At 39.4% G+C, this 16652-nt stretch overlaps 2 protein-coding genes across 11 annotated transcripts in view; one reads left to right on the top strand and one right to left on the bottom strand.

Annotated features, from left to right (window-relative positions):
* CMSS1 (cms1 ribosomal small subunit homolog) overlaps nt 1-16652 on the bottom strand; it is a 380673-nt gene that overhangs the window by 71126 nt on the left and 292895 nt on the right. Inside the window, exon 1 of one of the 7 annotated variants that reach the window (XM_045902746.2) lies at nt 8466-8626. The exons of 4 other annotated variants lie outside the window; for them this stretch is intronic. In XM_045902746.2, the coding sequence (XP_045758702.1) occupies nt 8466-8520 (55 nt within the window). In that variant the 5' untranslated portion in view covers nt 8521-8626. Of the gene's footprint in view, nt 1-3148; nt 3257-8465; nt 8627-16652 lie in introns of those variants that run through there. 2 more of the 7 variants (XM_054504145.2, XM_054504143.2) reach the window with 2 other exon arrangements.
* FILIP1L (filamin A interacting protein 1 like) overlaps nt 8803-16652 on the top strand; it is a 300285-nt gene continuing 292435 nt past the window's right edge. For 2 of the 4 annotated variants that reach the window (XM_064584418.1, XM_064587904.1), the window contains exon 1: nt 8808-8890. The gene's annotated coding sequence lies outside the window, so the exon portion shown is untranslated. Of the gene's footprint in view, nt 8891-16652 lie in introns of all 4 variants that reach the window. The other 2 variants (XM_045902741.3, XM_064595507.1) reach the window with 2 other exon arrangements.

Here is a 16652-nt window from a genome sequence, read left to right as displayed (position 1 = left end):
TCCCAGATAAAGATATTCGAAGTGGCAATAAGAAGGAATGGCAATTACCAGATGGAGATGTTGGAATAACAGGAGTACCTGTTGAATAGGAATGACTTTAAAATATAGGAGTAAATTAGGACAACAGCTTTTACTTAAGAGGGGTGTCAAGCAGTGCCTGAAGGGTTGATGAGGGTGAGGAACAGAGTGGAAAGAGGTGAGGCTGAAAGCTGGTATCTGACAGCATTAAGACTCATACACATCTAATCAATTTATAAATCACTGCCATCAATAATAAAAATAACAGTGGCGGCAGCTGCTGTCACCACACGTTGAGTGACTCTGTTCTGTGCCAGGCACAAAACCAAGAGTGTTAAATCCATGACCTCAAGGAGGACTGCTGTCCCCTCCCTTCTCACAGGGCTCCCAGTGGCCCTTTGCCATTTGGGGATGTGTTTCCCCTTCTGGGATCTCCTTGATGTTCAAGCAAGTAAATGGCACCTGAATAATAACACTGGGTGGTGAGGACTGAGAGGACAGGGAGAGAAACACCCAAAGACTAGTTTGCTGCAGGCCTTTGATCACAAGAGGCTGCTGAGAAGGTCAGGGGCACCAGCTGTTACCTACGGGTCTATGGGAAGGCCTGAGTTCCCCAACCTCTTGCTTTCTCCCATCGTCCTCATTTCTGCCACTGATCAACACATGGTTGAAAGAAAAGAAGGGAAAGACTGGTGCCTGTAGCTGAAGTGTGCACTTTAATGGCCAGAAACCAGACTTGTCACATGTAATCAAATCATCATAGTGTTGGTGACAGAGTTAAGACAGTTGAAAAAACAGTTGCTATTCCAACTTCCAATTTTCAAGTTATTGTTGGGGCTGGAATTTCTCTCACCTCAAGAGTTTTTATTTTGGAAAATATCCAAAGCACATTTTTAGCCATATCTGAGTAACTGAAACATGAAAGAAATAGTGATTTTTTTCCAGCCACATTAAACTCTAACCAGATGCACTTAAAAAAACTTTTTGCATGTACACAGCACTTTTATTTTAGCAGAGAATCATTTTAGTCATCCCTGACCTATATCCACCAAAGACTGAAAAATACTGTTTAAAGACATGGTTGCTCACTAATATATACCATCTTCAGAGAGGAAGTAGAGGACCCCATCGGCCTTTCTAATTTTCCCTCTCTATTCACACCACTGGGAATCAAAGTCAAGTCAATTTAGCAAACATTTACTGAATCCTTTCTGTGTACCAGGAACAAAGTTCAAGAACAGTGGTCAGAAGGCATACATTTCACAAACTTGCAAAGTGAAAATGACATCTAGGATTCTAACAAAAAAAGCATTAGGACCAGGACCCTACCTGAATGACTCCCCTGACTATTTGCTTCTGACAAAAGGCAGTGCTTCTGGCATCTTTTCTTCTACTAACCGCCAGGCAATAAAATGATTTGGGCATTTTGGGGAAAAGCAGTGAAGAAAAAGTAATGACAAGTTGCCTAGAGTCCATGAATTCCTGGGTCACCACCCAGGGATAAACCCGGAGCAACTGTCTGGCAGAATCTTGCTCAGGCAGTGTTTGTCCCTCAGTAACCTTTCTGATTCCCCCCACTCGCCACATGAGAGCCAGAAAGATCTTTTTAAAATGTAGATAGGGTTATGTAACCCTCCAGATTAAAAATCCACAGCAGTTTGCTTTTATACTAACACCCAGGCTCCCTACCAGCCCCCCGCCCCCCTGCCGTGACTGGTCCTGCACTTACCCCTGCAGTCTCCCACTAGACCCCAGCCACAGTGACATCCTGGGGTTCCTAGAATATACCAATTCCTTTCTCCCCTCAGAGCCTTTACGCTTACTGTTCTCGTACCTGGATTACTTCTCTGGTCTAACTCCTTCCCATTACTCAGGTCTCAGCTTAAATATCACCTTGACCTCTGACATACAAAGTAGGCCCTCTCTTTCCTTTGTTCTCTGTCCTGATTTTCTCTTACTTTCTACATAGCACTATCACAAGTTGTAGCTATCTGATTAACTTCTCTTTATTTGATAAATAGACTTGATCAAATAAATTTAGTATTTGATAAAAAATTTAAAATAAATAAAGATAACTTATTTTTATTTTATGAATAGACCCACAGACTTTAAATTCCAAGATGGCAGGAGCCAATAACATCTGCTTTTTTTTTTTTTTTTTATTCATGAGAGACAGAGCGAGAGAGAAAGGCAGAGGGAGAAGCAGGCTCCCAAGGAGCAGGGAGCCCGATGCGGGACTCGATCCCAGGACCCTGAGATCATGAGCTGAGCCGAAGGCAGACGCCTAACCATCTGAGCCACCCAGGCACCCAACATCTGCTTTTTAAATATCATATTCCTAGCACTCAGGATAGTGGCTGGACATAGCAGACATACAAGAAATAATTGTTGAGTAAATGAATGAATACAATTGCAAGTAGTAAATTTAAAAAAACAACATAAGAGGGACATCTTTCTATTTTATTTTATGATTTTACTACCATAAATACTATTATATTACTGTAAATGTTAGATTTCTATTAGAGGTTTTTCATGTATTCATTTTAACCAGGACCACCCTGACTGAACTTGAGAGGCTGAGAGAATGGAGAACTAACTTATGACTACAATTAGAAAGCTTCAAAATGACTGTTTTAAAACACAAGGTTTGGCACACAATGCATTTTGAATAGGGGGGAGATTAGTCCTTTCTCGTTTAAAGATATTTGTGGTTGAAAGCAGAGTTGCTATTATATATGTAGTATGGCATTTCTTAAGCAAAATTACAAAAGAACTTTAAAATCAAGCACAAGAACACTGAGAAAGAACACCACAGTGTATTCCTGGGAAGCTATTGTGAAGCTGGTCCCAGTGGAACACCCCTGTCTCCCTGCCATTTGGCTCTGGCCGGGACACCAAATCATGGAGTTGCCTGGAAACTCAGGTACCTGGGTGTTAGTCCCTGCTTTCCCAACCCTGCCCAGGGGCTAAAAGGGAAGATCTTGAGTCGTTAGGCTGTGTCCTGCCTGGTTCTTGGAGAAACAAGTCTGATAAGCTACCAGGAGCCTGGCCATACCAGAAAAAGATGCCTAGAAGTGTTTTCTTGCCTAGAGATGTTCTCTGGAGGGCCCGGAGCAGCCTGGGTCCTTACCTACTGGATGAACAGCAGCCTTTCTCCAGTCACCTCCTGATCTGCTCAACCCTTAGGAACAGTTTTTTCCCCTGGTTTCCTCAGTGTATTTGACTTCTCTGCTAGGATTATAGCTCTGCTCAGCACCTAGTTTATTTGGATGGGGTTCAGCTAGTTCTCATCTTTCCATGTCTCCTGCTCCCCATTCCATAATTGCTGCTTGGGATTGGCCTCAACCCAGGTAGCTCACTTGGAATCATGTTACAGCTACCTGCTCAGATTATCTCTGCTGGGTTGAAATACCCCATTGTCAGGTATGCCACTGGTCCCCAGCTGCAGCAGCCGCCCCTATTCCTCATTTCCGCCTCTAGGCCGGCCTCTGAGGTCCCAGCATCCTTCATCAGTAAATGTGCATAGAGGTGACACTTGTGGTCCCTTCAGGGCACAGTGATAACCTTGTTTAAACCCAGGGATCACTTTAGGGAAGCTGTTGGCAGAGAGGCATCTCTAAGGCTTTCTGTCAAGTAGAGGGCACCAAGTGGTGTGAAAGTTAAAGCTGAGTCACACAATTTTCATGAGTAAAACAAGTGCCTAAAATTAGATGAGCTCTGAGTTCCTTTTCAGGTGAAACATTCCAGAGTCCCAGAAAAAGGCTCTGGTTCCAAATCCTATGGATTTCCCACTCTACATTCTTGTCTATAATTTTCTGTTAAAATGCCACTGGTGGCTCCTCAGTGTCTACAGGGTAGTTAACGTCTGGCATCAAAGTATCCAAGGCCCTTAACATTCTGGCTCAAATAAGTATTCTACCTTCCACAGTACAAAACTGGACACCGTACCCCTGTGCTCCAGGCATGGGAGCAACTCGCCATTGCTGAACCTATCACGTGCTTTATTACCAGTGCACTTGTGCTCACATCACGCCCCCTCCCTAGAATGCCTGCCTTCTTACCCTTTCTCTGGCAGAAGCCAACTACTCCTCCCCCAAGGGGTCCAGTTCAAATAGCCCCAACCCCTACCTTCCCCGTGTGCACCTTCCTTGACCCCCAGTTTAGGAAGACTCAGCATTATGTTTAGCCCCCTGTTATAATGCTCAGCCCATTAAAATTAGAATTTTGACATGTGCCTGTCCTACTAGACTGTGCGTATTTGAAGGACAGGAACAGGGCAGCATTTTATTTTATCTTTATAGTACCAAGACCTAGCACGGTACACAACATAGTATGGGCACTCAGGAAATATCTCTTGAAGTGAAAATTGTGCTTAAGGGCGTATACAACTGTCCTTCAGGTTATCAGAGACAACAGTTATGAAGGCAAAACTTGAGCTGAAAAATTAAACAAGTTATCTGCTGATACAATGTATCTATAAGATGTGCAGTTAGTAAGGAAAATGAGAGTAGGATGAAATAACATTTTTAAAGAAAAGAAGGGCTGAGAAGGGAGAAAAGCTTCAACTCATGTATTTTCCTGTTCAGAAAGGAACTTTCTAGCCAATCTGAGATGTTGTTGGAATTATTTCTTCTCTCCTTTTCCTCTAGTTTTCAGAGAACCAGTGCCCATTTGGAAAAGTAATATGGATGCAAAAGCGAAGAGAGTTACTCAGTGATATACCTTGACAAGGCCACTGAGTGATGACAGCCATGCGAAGAGAAAAGCATTACATAATGACATGAAAGCAGGACACTTGGGGAATGTCTTAGAGCTAAGATAGCTGCCACCTGGTATTTGGCATTTGTAAAGTATATGAAGAAATAGCCCCTGGAAACCGAAGAAGAGTACAAATCATTTGCAACAACAGGATTCAGAACTTAAGAACATGTTTTCCCCATCTTCCTTTTTTAAAAAGTTAACCTATTAGTACCACTTTCACTTTAGAAAAATGTGAAACCCTAAAATATATATGATTCCAAAAGCATGTCCACAGGTCGATTTCAAAGGAAGTGAGGGGCACCCTTCATTATACCAGGGTTCCCTAATCAGACTTATTTACTTGAAGATATTTTTCTATTTTTTGATTATCCAGACCTTTCATTTTTACATGTAAATCATTAATCCCATCCTTAGGTAACATGAAGGAAAGGATAATATATTGAAATTTAAATCCGCCAATTTACTGCTGATAAAATGTCTGTTAGGAAAAGAATTTAAAGATTTTAAAGTCCTGGAATTTAAAAACGACTGATGGCTTTAATATGTGTGCTTTTCTTATTTCTTTCCCATTCAGCTTACTGAGATGTTGTTCTAAAGTTGCTTTATTCTAGAGCTGCTTCTTTCCTTTGTCCATGGTCAAGGTGTTTGGTGATGTTTCCCCCATCCAGTACATGCTTATTGTGCACTGACTGCATACTAGGGGTGGGGCTACAATGCTGAAAGGTGCATTCTGCACTCCAGGAAAACCAAGGCTAGCAAGAGAGAGACAAATATGTTGGCAATTATAATAATGTGGATTGAGGGTAAGTGCATTTAAGCCCTGGGAGCACCATGGAAGAACATAATCCACTGGGATGGGGAGAAGACAGTGGGAAGGAAGGGACCTGGGATCTGAGTGAAGAAAAAGTGAGGCATGCCCAGGGAATAATGTCTCCGATGTCCTGTGATCCAGCTCTGCTAAGGAGAACCCATTTCTTTTTACAATTCATAGGAACATACAGAAAAAATGAATAAGCAAATTCATTTAAACCTTACCATATTTTTGAGAACTAGTACTTTACATCTCTCTCAACACCTTGAAGACATCAGTAGTAATAACTGTTAGGAAGAGTCTAGCAAAAAGTATAGGGTTAGGGCTTCCTGAATCACTTTCTTACTTTCTGGCACAAGAGTTATCAAAAGCCATTTCCTTGAGGGATTAGGGCTGATGGAGCTAAAAAGACTGTAGGGTTGAGGAAGCCGTCAGCAGGGTTGGAAGATTGGTTCCAAACATGGGCAATGAGAAAATAAGTAAACGGTTTGAGGATAACAGAAACCAGGCTATCGCCAGTTATAAACATGGAAAGTTATAAACATGAAAAGAATAAAAGCTAGAATACCCCTATGTCAGGTTGGAACTGGGGCTATCGATGCTATCTCCTAGTATTTAATACAGAGGGAGGGAGAGGGAGAACACCACAGATATGACAACAGGTGTGTGCATGTGTTTCTATTTCCTAGCTCTTTGGGCTTAGAGGGCCTAGAAACAATGAGCACACCTAGCCCAGTGAGCACACCCAATGCCCAGATCTCAGTTTCTACATACTGTTTTCCATAATGGACCCAGATCTCCTTGAAGATATGGCTAATTCTGGGGCTTGGTAGAGAAAGTACAAGATGCATATGGTATGTTTTCTTGTGCCAGAAAGTAAGAACATACTCAGAAAATGATGAGGACTTGTCAAAAGAACACAACAGCCAGCTTGAAGGGTCTCTCACTGATCAAATCTGAGATCATTTTGATATCAAAACAGTGATATTAATGGATTATAACCCACTAAATAAAACAGAAATCTATAAGTGCATATTGATAAAAAAGAATACAAAAATGGGGGGGAGGGAAAGCTCTTTGTTATAGTAGAAAGTTTAGTTAGGAGCAATATAGTTACATATTCTTCAAGTATCTTCCCACAAAATATTCATTCCTTACAAACAGAAAAAGTATAACTTCACAGTGGAGATATCTGGCAGACACCACCTTAACCAAGTGGGGTTGGTATGGACATGGTATATCTATTTTTGTGTCTCATGATATGATTATAAGAATATAGCATTGCTTCTGTGGTATTCCTGCCAAAAAACACAGAAAACTCAGTCCTGCAATGAGAAAACATCACACACACCTAAATTGAGGAACATTTTACAAAACATACTCTTCAAACTGTCACATGACAAAACACAAGGGAAGACCAGAGAACTGCTCGAGATTGAAGCAGAAACATGACAACTAAATGCAACATATCATCCTGCCCAAAAGAAAAAAGAATTTTTCCCCCTAAGGATATTAATGAGACATTTGGTGAAAAGTTGAATGGAAACTATGGATTAGAAAGTAATATTGTATCATTGTTAATTTACTGAATTTGTTATACCTTGGTTATTATAAGAGTGAACTCAAATCATTATGCTGTACACCTGTCACTAATATAATATTATATGTCAATTATCTCTCAATAATAGAAAAAAAAAAGAAGACTGTACTTGTCTTTTAGGATAATCACACTAAAGTGTATGAATTGATTCAGAAAAAATATATACACACATATAAACACATGGGAGGGAGAGGGAGAGTGGAGGGTGAAGGAAGGAGGAGAGGAAGAAAGCAAATGTGGTAAAATGTTAAAAACTGGAAAACCTGGGTAAAAGTATATGCGAATTCTTTATTATTCTATTATTTTTTCTGTAAGTTTCAAATTATTTTAATGTTAAAGTTAAAAATAAAGAGTATGGGTTATGGAATAACTCAAATCCAATTCTGAATTTCCAGTCTGATATTTACCACCCATGAGACTCTGGGGAAGTTACTTAATTATTTTCAGGTTTGGTCTTTTCATTTGATCACCAATATAGGACTTACTTAGAGGGATGTTGTGAGGACCAAGTAACGTACAGATTCAGTGCCTGGACAGTGGTGGGCTTATCTGGTAGAGGACCTGGTACCTAACTGGTGATGCAACACATACTTGCTGAACAAATGAACAAGCTCTTTCTTCCTGCCCTCCCTCCTCCTCCAATAGGAACAAGTAATACCACTTAGAGAAAATTAGTTTCTTCAAATTTTAGCAGTGTAAGGTATGAGATTTCTCTTAACACCTGAGTAAGACAAAACAAAAAACTTGATTAATAATAATAAATAACATCCTACATTTGGATGTTGCTCTAGAGCTTCCTCAGCACTCTGTACTCACATCTCATATGACACTGAATGGAACAGGCAGGCATTCAAGTTAAAGTTCAACATCGTGTTAATAATAGCGAATCTCTACAGTGCCTTGGGTTACAACTGTCAAGAAGAGGTCATGCCCTTATTACTTAAATCTCAAACAAGGCTTGCATCAGTTCATGGTTGCGGGGTACAAAATGAGGTACAATTTAATGTCCATCTGGGCATTTATTTCTAAGATGCTGGCCCTGCTGATTGTGGTTCACAATATATTCAGGGCAGTGACAAGGCAGAGAAAGGGACCCAGGTTGTCCTGGGAAGTTTCTTCTCTCAGCCAAGATGTGCAATATGAATTTGAAATTACCCAAGAGGGTGTTTCAGAGCTGCCTGCCAATGGGTCTTCTAATCTAAAGAGCAGCTGCTGGGCACAGGCATGCAAGCGCGCGCGCGCACACACACACACACACACTCACAGAACCTATACCTGCCTCTACTTGTCTGTTCTGGGCAGATGGCTCTCGGTTTTTGCCTTGCCTCATCCTGCAGCCCTCTTCAGTTAGACCCTTTCTTCTGTGGAGACTGGCAAGCTGTAGGGTGAGGGATTCGGCAAGGTTGCCTGTCTTCAGAGTATGAAGGACACTGCCCGGAGAGGGAAGAGGGTTATATTTTGTGTTTGGGCCCAGTCAGTACTGGGCTCCCTACTGCCTCTCCTTTGCAGAACTGTCAGTGGCCTCTGGTTGCAAACTCTCCGTGGCTTTGTAGCCCACAAAACAAAAACTGAAAGAGTGTCCAAAAAGAAAAGAAGAAAACATTGTTGTTGGTCCCTGGATCTCACTATTGGATTTTGGTGGGGATGAGAAGAGAGAACTAGCGGGCATAATCAAGTAAAGGTACCTCCTGCACAGTAAGGTAAGTGTTCTATCGCTGCTCAGAAGAGGCTTTAGGGGGATGTTTCTATCTTATCCAACAACCAGGAGCAGGATCTTCTGGATATTAAACAAGGGAATGTAGTAAATCTCAGGCACGATTAAGAGCTTCCGACAGATGACTGACTTTCAGGCTAATGTGAATAAGAGCCCCTTGCAAAATAGAGGAACTGTCTTGACAGTAGGTGAGTTTTGCTAAATTGGCAGGTATGAGAGAAAACCAAAATGAAATTGGAAATTGTTATCCTCTAAGAGTTAAGACAAATGGTCAAAAAGTTAAAAGAATAGGTTTGGGCAAATGATTTTCCTTATAACAGCTTGCTTTTGTAAACTGCTGTGAATGATCAATATATAACTTCGAACTCATCAAAATGTGATGAAAATGGAGATGTACATTGGATTGGAGAGGAGGAATTCTTTTTTCATGGAAAGAGAGGAGAAAGCAGCATCTTAACATGGCAACTAGATTGCATTTTTCCCCTTACTTTGTTCACGTTTTTTGGATGAATGGGGGTCAGAGAACAGAAGGATATTTTTGAGGTAGGATTTTTAGAAGATCTTGGGAAATACCTATCAATCCAAAGACTATGATTTGATATCTATGGGCACATCTCACTGTCAATGGGAAATGATGCCAGGTTGTTGCCAAATGATGCCAGAGAGAGTTCTGCTCACTGTACTTGCTCTATGGGAATATTATTCAATATTTAGGGTGCCTCTGTAGTTTTGAATATAGGTGCTCCATTCAGCATAGATACATGTTAAGCTAAAATGCTTGTGACATAGTCAGTTATTCCTTTCTCTTAATGGCAACTGATGATCACATATCTTTTCACTATCTGCACAAACTTTGGGAAGATTACAAGAAGTGCAATACAAATATTGCTTGACAACACAAGCATATGCCATCTGTGTATTAGGTTTGTATAAAGCAGGACATAGGGTAGTGTGCTACTGGAGACAATTCTTTCAATTTATGACAATGTTCCTCTAGCTATAATTGAAAATGCTTTCTCTATGATGAAACTTACCAATATATCAATTTTCTATCCCTCAAAAAAATATTCTAAGTAAATATATCTCTGCTGTTATCAGTTAACATTATTATGAAACTCCATAACGATTAATTAAAAATCAGCATAAACACTTTAAAAGCTGTTTCCTATTGAATATTTCTAATGGCAGCAATAATTTTCATGGGCTATTTCCACTTCTTTAAAACAAAGATGTAGAACAATTAAGACAGGTCACTTTGATGAGAGTTTTCCAAATAATTTCCCAAAAGAATGCAGGGTTTGGGTTCTTATAATAACCAATGCAAAACTGCACTATCAAAAATCTGTGGCAAATAAAAGTACTCTTATTAGCAAAGGTAGTGCAATTTATTTAACAGTCTAGCTTCTGTCCACGTGTAATTGTCTTTTTTGCTTAAACTGTTATTGAACCAAAGAATTTGTTAGCCAAGAACTGGTCTTAGTTAGGTGGCATTGCCACTGGAGATGGAAATTCTTTATTGTGTTTTCAAACTGATGGTGCATTTGATAGAGCACTATCACAGGAGACTGATATTGCAACTTTCCAAGAGTTGGACAGGCCCAAGATGGGAAAAAACAGAAGTAAAGGGCCTTGTAGTCTTTTCTTCAGAAGAGAGTCCATATTATTGTCTTAACCTAAAGCAAAATTTTCATTATCACTGAAATACATGTCCAATATGTCCCATTAAAAAAATTTAAAGAAAAAAAAATCCTAGTTCCTTTTATTTACTTCAAATAGAACTAGTGACCATCAGCATTAAATAACCACTCATGATGAGCACAGAATATTATTTGTTTCAGTACAATTAGGGGAAACATTTTCATAGTAAAGGGCTTAATTTGTTTGCTCATTTGTTCATTCACTCAGCAAATATTTTAGAGTGCCTACTATGTGCCAGGTCTTACTATGTGCCGGGTTCCTGGGGATACACCAGTGAATAAGGCAAACATGGTTTTTATATGCCCCGAATTATAGGGATCTTCACAGAGGGGCTGATGGCTGGTGATCTGAACCTATATATTATGCATTGTTTACCATGGTAAGTATTTTGTTTCTCATTTCTGATTAAAAGTTTAGGACCAGAAAACTTTCCTCCCTACTTTAAAAAGGGTTATTAAGTGTCTGCAAGGTATGGAGACAATTACAGTGACCAATTCAGCATCAAATAACCAGGCTGGATATACATTTTAGCAGAAATACTTGAGCCTTCTTTGAAGGATGTTGACATTTCTATTCCAAGCTATAGATGTTAAACACAAAAGGTTCACATAACTGATACTGTTTGCTTCTTCAGAATTTGGTCAGACAGGAAGTCTCTAAGGAAGACATCAGAACAAAAATCTGCATGATAGCCTCACAGCTATCTGGGGTTCAAATCTGACAGAAGTTCAAGAAATTTCTGTCTAATCTGTTTGACAGAGACAGTCTGTCATTGGAGGCTACATATGAAAGAATGGCAGTACCATGTTTCTCACCCTGAGGAGACTTTTTATGACGGCCTTAGTCATAACAACAATGTCATTTTACCCCATGAGGTATTTTACATTGTTAACAGAATTCAATTATCAGTCACTCACTTGATCCTATAGTGATCCTGTGTGATAGAAAAGGCAGGTATTATCCCCTGTTCAGCAGATGGAAAAACCAGGTTTTAGACACCTAAGGGATTAGCACAGCTAATTTTCTCTCTAATGCACAGTCTCATAAGTAATTTCTCAAATGAAAGAACAGTAAACGTCTGAGTTTTCAACATGAGTATTCACAGCTCCAAACTCTACTGTTTGAAGGTGATAGCAGCCAATTGGAAAGTTTATTGACAGAGGAGAGCTTCAGGCCTTCCCCAACCCGATTCTCTTCTTGCCTCCATTTCCCTTCTACGTACTCACTCCACAGTTCTTTCTTCGGGCCCTTGAAAAATCAGCTTAGCTGCTAAAAGAGATGAAAGCTACTTCTTTCTTCTTTTTAGTACAGGAAGAGTATATCAGTATATTCACTTACATGTGAATGGAAATGGAATTTTAAACTGCTGGTTAGTGCCACCAGCCTGGCAACATAAAATATCGTCTCATCAGATTATACCAATTATCCACCAATCCAGATCCTGCTGCTGATAGAAACATAAGTGGGCCCTTGAGAGAAGCATTTTATCATGGGTAAGAGAGACTATCCCAGGAAAAAATTCTCTATGGGAAAAAACAGTAAACATGGTTAACTGAGAGCTATAGCAAGGTAAGTGGAGCTGAACAGAACAGTCTTAAGTGAATGAAGAAGGCCTTTCCAATGAATTTTGAGAGAGCACACTGACCTGCTGATAACTAAGCTACTGAGGTAGCAGTAAGATACCACACATAACTTTTACTGTCTCTTAACAGCTATAACCCATCAAATACACAAGACTTCATTTCTTTCTTACATTTTTCCTGGAATTTATTATATACCTATTTAAGTTTGTTTGGAAACTTTTCCCTTCATATTAGTGGCTTGGAGTGAATGTCACAGGTCTTCATGGTGGATCTAGGGACAATCCCTTGACTAGGAAAGTAGAATTCAGGGGATGACAGCAATGTAGATAGAGGCTGATTCGGTGCTTCTCCTTAGAGCTGATGCTCCTGGCCCTGAAACAGAAAGAGACAGGGGCAGCTGCCTCTGAGCCATGGTAATAAGCTGCCAGGTTGTAAGTAGGGACACCAACATCTTGGTTTTCAGCTGCTCTGAACATCTTCACACGAAGCTATTTTAAGAACTTTTTGCATTTGATCAGGGAGCATGTGGGGTTAAGCCTTGTGTTTTCCATTTCAGTTTTAGATCCTAAGCAGGTGTAGTTTGTACCTCAGAATTTAAAATCTTATTATTGTATTTCCCCCCAACCAATTAAAAAATAACTTTATATTAGGGGAGAAATGCCTGTGATTGAGATGGAGACTTGTTCCTTAAATAAGTTAAACGTGTTTAGTACTTGAATTAAAAAAAAAAAATCACTGACATTTTTCATCATAATTCTTGTTTGGCAAATTTTGGTTAAAATATGAAAGAATAAAATTCATTTGGCTAGAGTTAGAACAATATTTAACTATTTTTGCTAAGGCCCATTAATGTAACTATATTCTATTTATTATGCTTATAATATTGCTGACAAGGATACCATTTTGTATTAGGAACATTTAGGATTGTCTGACAATATCAAACTGTGATTTGCCACTTGAACTTTGACAATTAGAGAAAAGTATCCTCTAAGACTCAATCCATTTGCTGAAGGTTCACAGAATTAAAACAAAATCAAAAGCAACACAAAACAAAAATCCTTTCTTTTAAAAATGTTTTATGCTAAGTATGTGCTAATTCTTCTAAAATTTATATAGGTCTTCCCTAGTCTGTTGAAACTTTGTCTCTAATGGTCCACCATACATTCATGCAACAGAACTAGAACTGCCCATTCTTAGTTTAAAAAATACATTTGTAGGGTTCAGGAGATTCAATAAGCAGAGGAGTTGGAATCTGCTGCTTGGATCCAACTCTGGGAACATAAAGGATAACCAATTTTCCAGGTGCACCTGGGACTGGGGAGTCCCCACAATCCAGGACTTTCAGTGCTAAAACAAGGACTGTGCTGGGAAAAACCAGGATGGTGAGTCACCCTAATTGGAGGAGAACACACATCTGAAATGACTAAGCTATAGATGTTCACTGCTGTAGAGAAATGGGGTATAAGAAACCAAGTGCCCTAATCCTCAGTCTGGCCTACTGTACACATGGCAGACTTCTTGTTTAAGGAGCAAGTGGGGCAGCGAGATAGGGGTTTGGTCACAGGAATGATCTATTTATAAACTCTCACCCTTCCTAACACAAGAGAATATTTGAAAGCACAATAACAGAGCATCACCTTGAAGCTTGGGGAGTTCAAGTTTCCCAGTGGATTTGCCCGGCTTCCCACTGAAAACAACCCAAACCGAGACTCCAAGATTATAGATATTCCATTGTATGGGAATGTGGGGCATGAGATGTTTTAGCTCCAGTCTTCAAGTTCCCAAAACTACCTGAGGTCTATTCGTGACTTTATTTGATTTATCTTGGCACTAGCTCTACTTGAGATGACATGTCCTCATATTTCTTCTCCAAACAAGAAGACTAAATATGGCTACTGCTGTGGTCTGAATGTGTCCCCACCAAATCCATATGTTGAAATCTTAACCTCCATATGTGGTAGAATTAGAAGGTAAAAACTTTGGGAGATGTTTAAATCATGAGCCCTCATGAATGCCCTTATAAAAAGAGGTTCTAGAGAACACCCTAGCTCCTTCTGCCTTGTGAGAAAAGGAGAAGTCAGTGACCTGGAAGAGGGCCCTCACCTGACCACCCTGATCTCAGACTTCTAACCCTCAGAACTTTGAGCAATAAATTTCTGCTATTTATAAGCTACTCACTCTGTGCCTTACCTATAGCTAAGACAGTTTCCAACATTTTGAAGGGTGGGTATGTGTAAAGAAGTTACTAAGGACTCCATCTTGGATTTGGGGAAAGGGTCATAATGAAACATATCTGCAGATGCAGACTGCAGTATCTATCTCTTCCCTCGATGATTCTTGAATTTGATGCTAATATAATTTAACAACTAACTGACACATCACTAACCTTAAAATGTTAAGCTACAATATTAATAGTGGTTTCATTTGTAGTTGCCAAAAACTGGGAACAATCCAAATATCATTCATCTGGTGAATGAATACATTATCCATTATATAGTACATTCATACGATGAATTAAGAATACATACAACAACATGGATGAACTTCAGATGCATCATGCTAAGTAAAAGAACTCAGACCCAAAAAGGTAAATACTAAATGAATCCATTTACATGACAGTGTGGAAAATGAAAAACTAAAGAGACATAAAACAGATCAGTGGTTGCCAGCAGCTGGTCCTCAGGGGAGGGGCTGACTCAGAAAGGGGTGAGAGAAAACGTTTTGGGGTGATGAAACTGCTCAATGTCTTGACTATAACATGATTTTATGAGTTGTCAAAATTTGCAGAATTGTACACTATAAAGGGTGAATTTTACTGCATGTAAATCATATCTTAATAAAATAAATGAAAAAAAGATGTTGGGGTCACTGTCTGTGTGCCTTCTACTCTAAACTTCAACCAGCATACTGTTCTTTGATGTTGATGTACTGGAGTTCTTGTAGGTTTTCAGTGGGGAAAAAAAAAAAAAAAAAGAAAGAAAGAAATTACAGGGTACTAAAATAAAGGAAAAGAAATCCTTCTAAAATAGCTGATATAGTCCACCCTCTTCATTTTACAGATGAAAAATGGAGGCTTGAGAAAGTTTTCCCAATGTCTCAGAACTAGTCAGAGGCAGAGCAATATGCTTGTTTTCAAGAGATAGTAAACAACGATCAACCTACAGAAATTCAACTAACTACTCTTGTGTGACACAGACTGTTAAAATTGTACGGTCTAATGAAAAAAAAGCCATGGTGCAAAAAAAAAAAAAAAAGTAAAATATTTCAAGTAGCTGCCTTCCAAATGTGTTGAGAAATTGGCCAAAGACTGCTGGCTTCTGAGAAATATGCAATTACAAGGGAATATCAGCTGATGTTAGTGGTCAATAGACATTATTGCCTGTCCTATATGTGCCCAAACCGACAGTCACCACTGCCACCACCGCTGGCATTACCACCTATACCCAGTATGGAGGGGAATCACAAAAACAAAAGAAGATGACCCAGGCCATGTTTGGTAAGGACACACATGTATTCTTTTGCTTACTTATTTATGTAGCAAACAAATGCCAAGCACCTTCCTGGGTCCCACAATCTAATGTTGATCTCGGAATCCTAGTAGCATCTAGATAAGAAGAAATGCCCAACCACTAGAACAGAGTAAGGGCTGTCTGAATGGAATTCATCATTACCAAACAAGACGCCATTTAGAAAGAACTAAACCTATAAATCGATGTGTTTATGATCATACTACATAATGCCTAAGAGTGTGGATTTTCCCAGATGGCATCATGGGTCCTAATTCTAGTTCTGTGTGATCTTCAACAAGTTACTTAACCTCTCAAGGCCTTAAGTTTCCTTAATCATAAAATGGAGACACTACCTATACTTGCCTTGTTGGGTGCACTAAATGAGGAATATAAAGTGTTAAGTTCAGTTAGTGGCGCACAGTAAGTGTTCATAATCAGGAGCTATCATCACCATTATTATTAACATAGAAAACGCACACCATAGTGTTATACACTATGTTAGTGTTCTAACAAAATTTAGTCGTGAAAATGTGGTATGCCAGGTCCTACTGAGAAATTGATAAATGCTACAAGGACCCAGAAAACACATAGACATGAAACTTTGGATCCCCTGGACCAAATTAAGAAGTCTTCTTCTAGACCAAATCTAGAAAACCAGGGAACTAGCATTTAAATAACGTGTTTTCTTCAGGACCCTAAGAATCACTGCTCTAGACACTTCACATGCACAGACAGTATGGATTTAAAATACCACATTTGGTGCTTTTGGCACTTAAAAAATAAACCCAGAAAGCTGATTATTAAAAGCAAACCATAAATTTCCTTGATCTATGTTACAGAAGTAGAAATATCCTTTTCCTTTCCCTGAGATTCCCCAGCCATTAGCAAGTAACTATTTTTTTCCCCCCAATTCTCTTGCTCTTTCCTCCCATAAAATTTAAATCATGTATGGAAGTTC

The sequence above is a fragment of the Mirounga angustirostris genome, unplaced genomic scaffold (assembly GCF_029215605.1).
Source record: "Mirounga angustirostris isolate CCGP_5_RB_7025 unplaced genomic scaffold, mMirAng1.0.hap1 SCAF_1, whole genome shotgun sequence".
Lineage (NCBI taxonomy): Eukaryota > Metazoa > Chordata > Mammalia > Carnivora > Phocidae > Mirounga > Mirounga angustirostris.
Note: the sequence above shows the minus strand (reverse complement) of the source record. Positions and strands in the feature narration are given on the sequence as shown.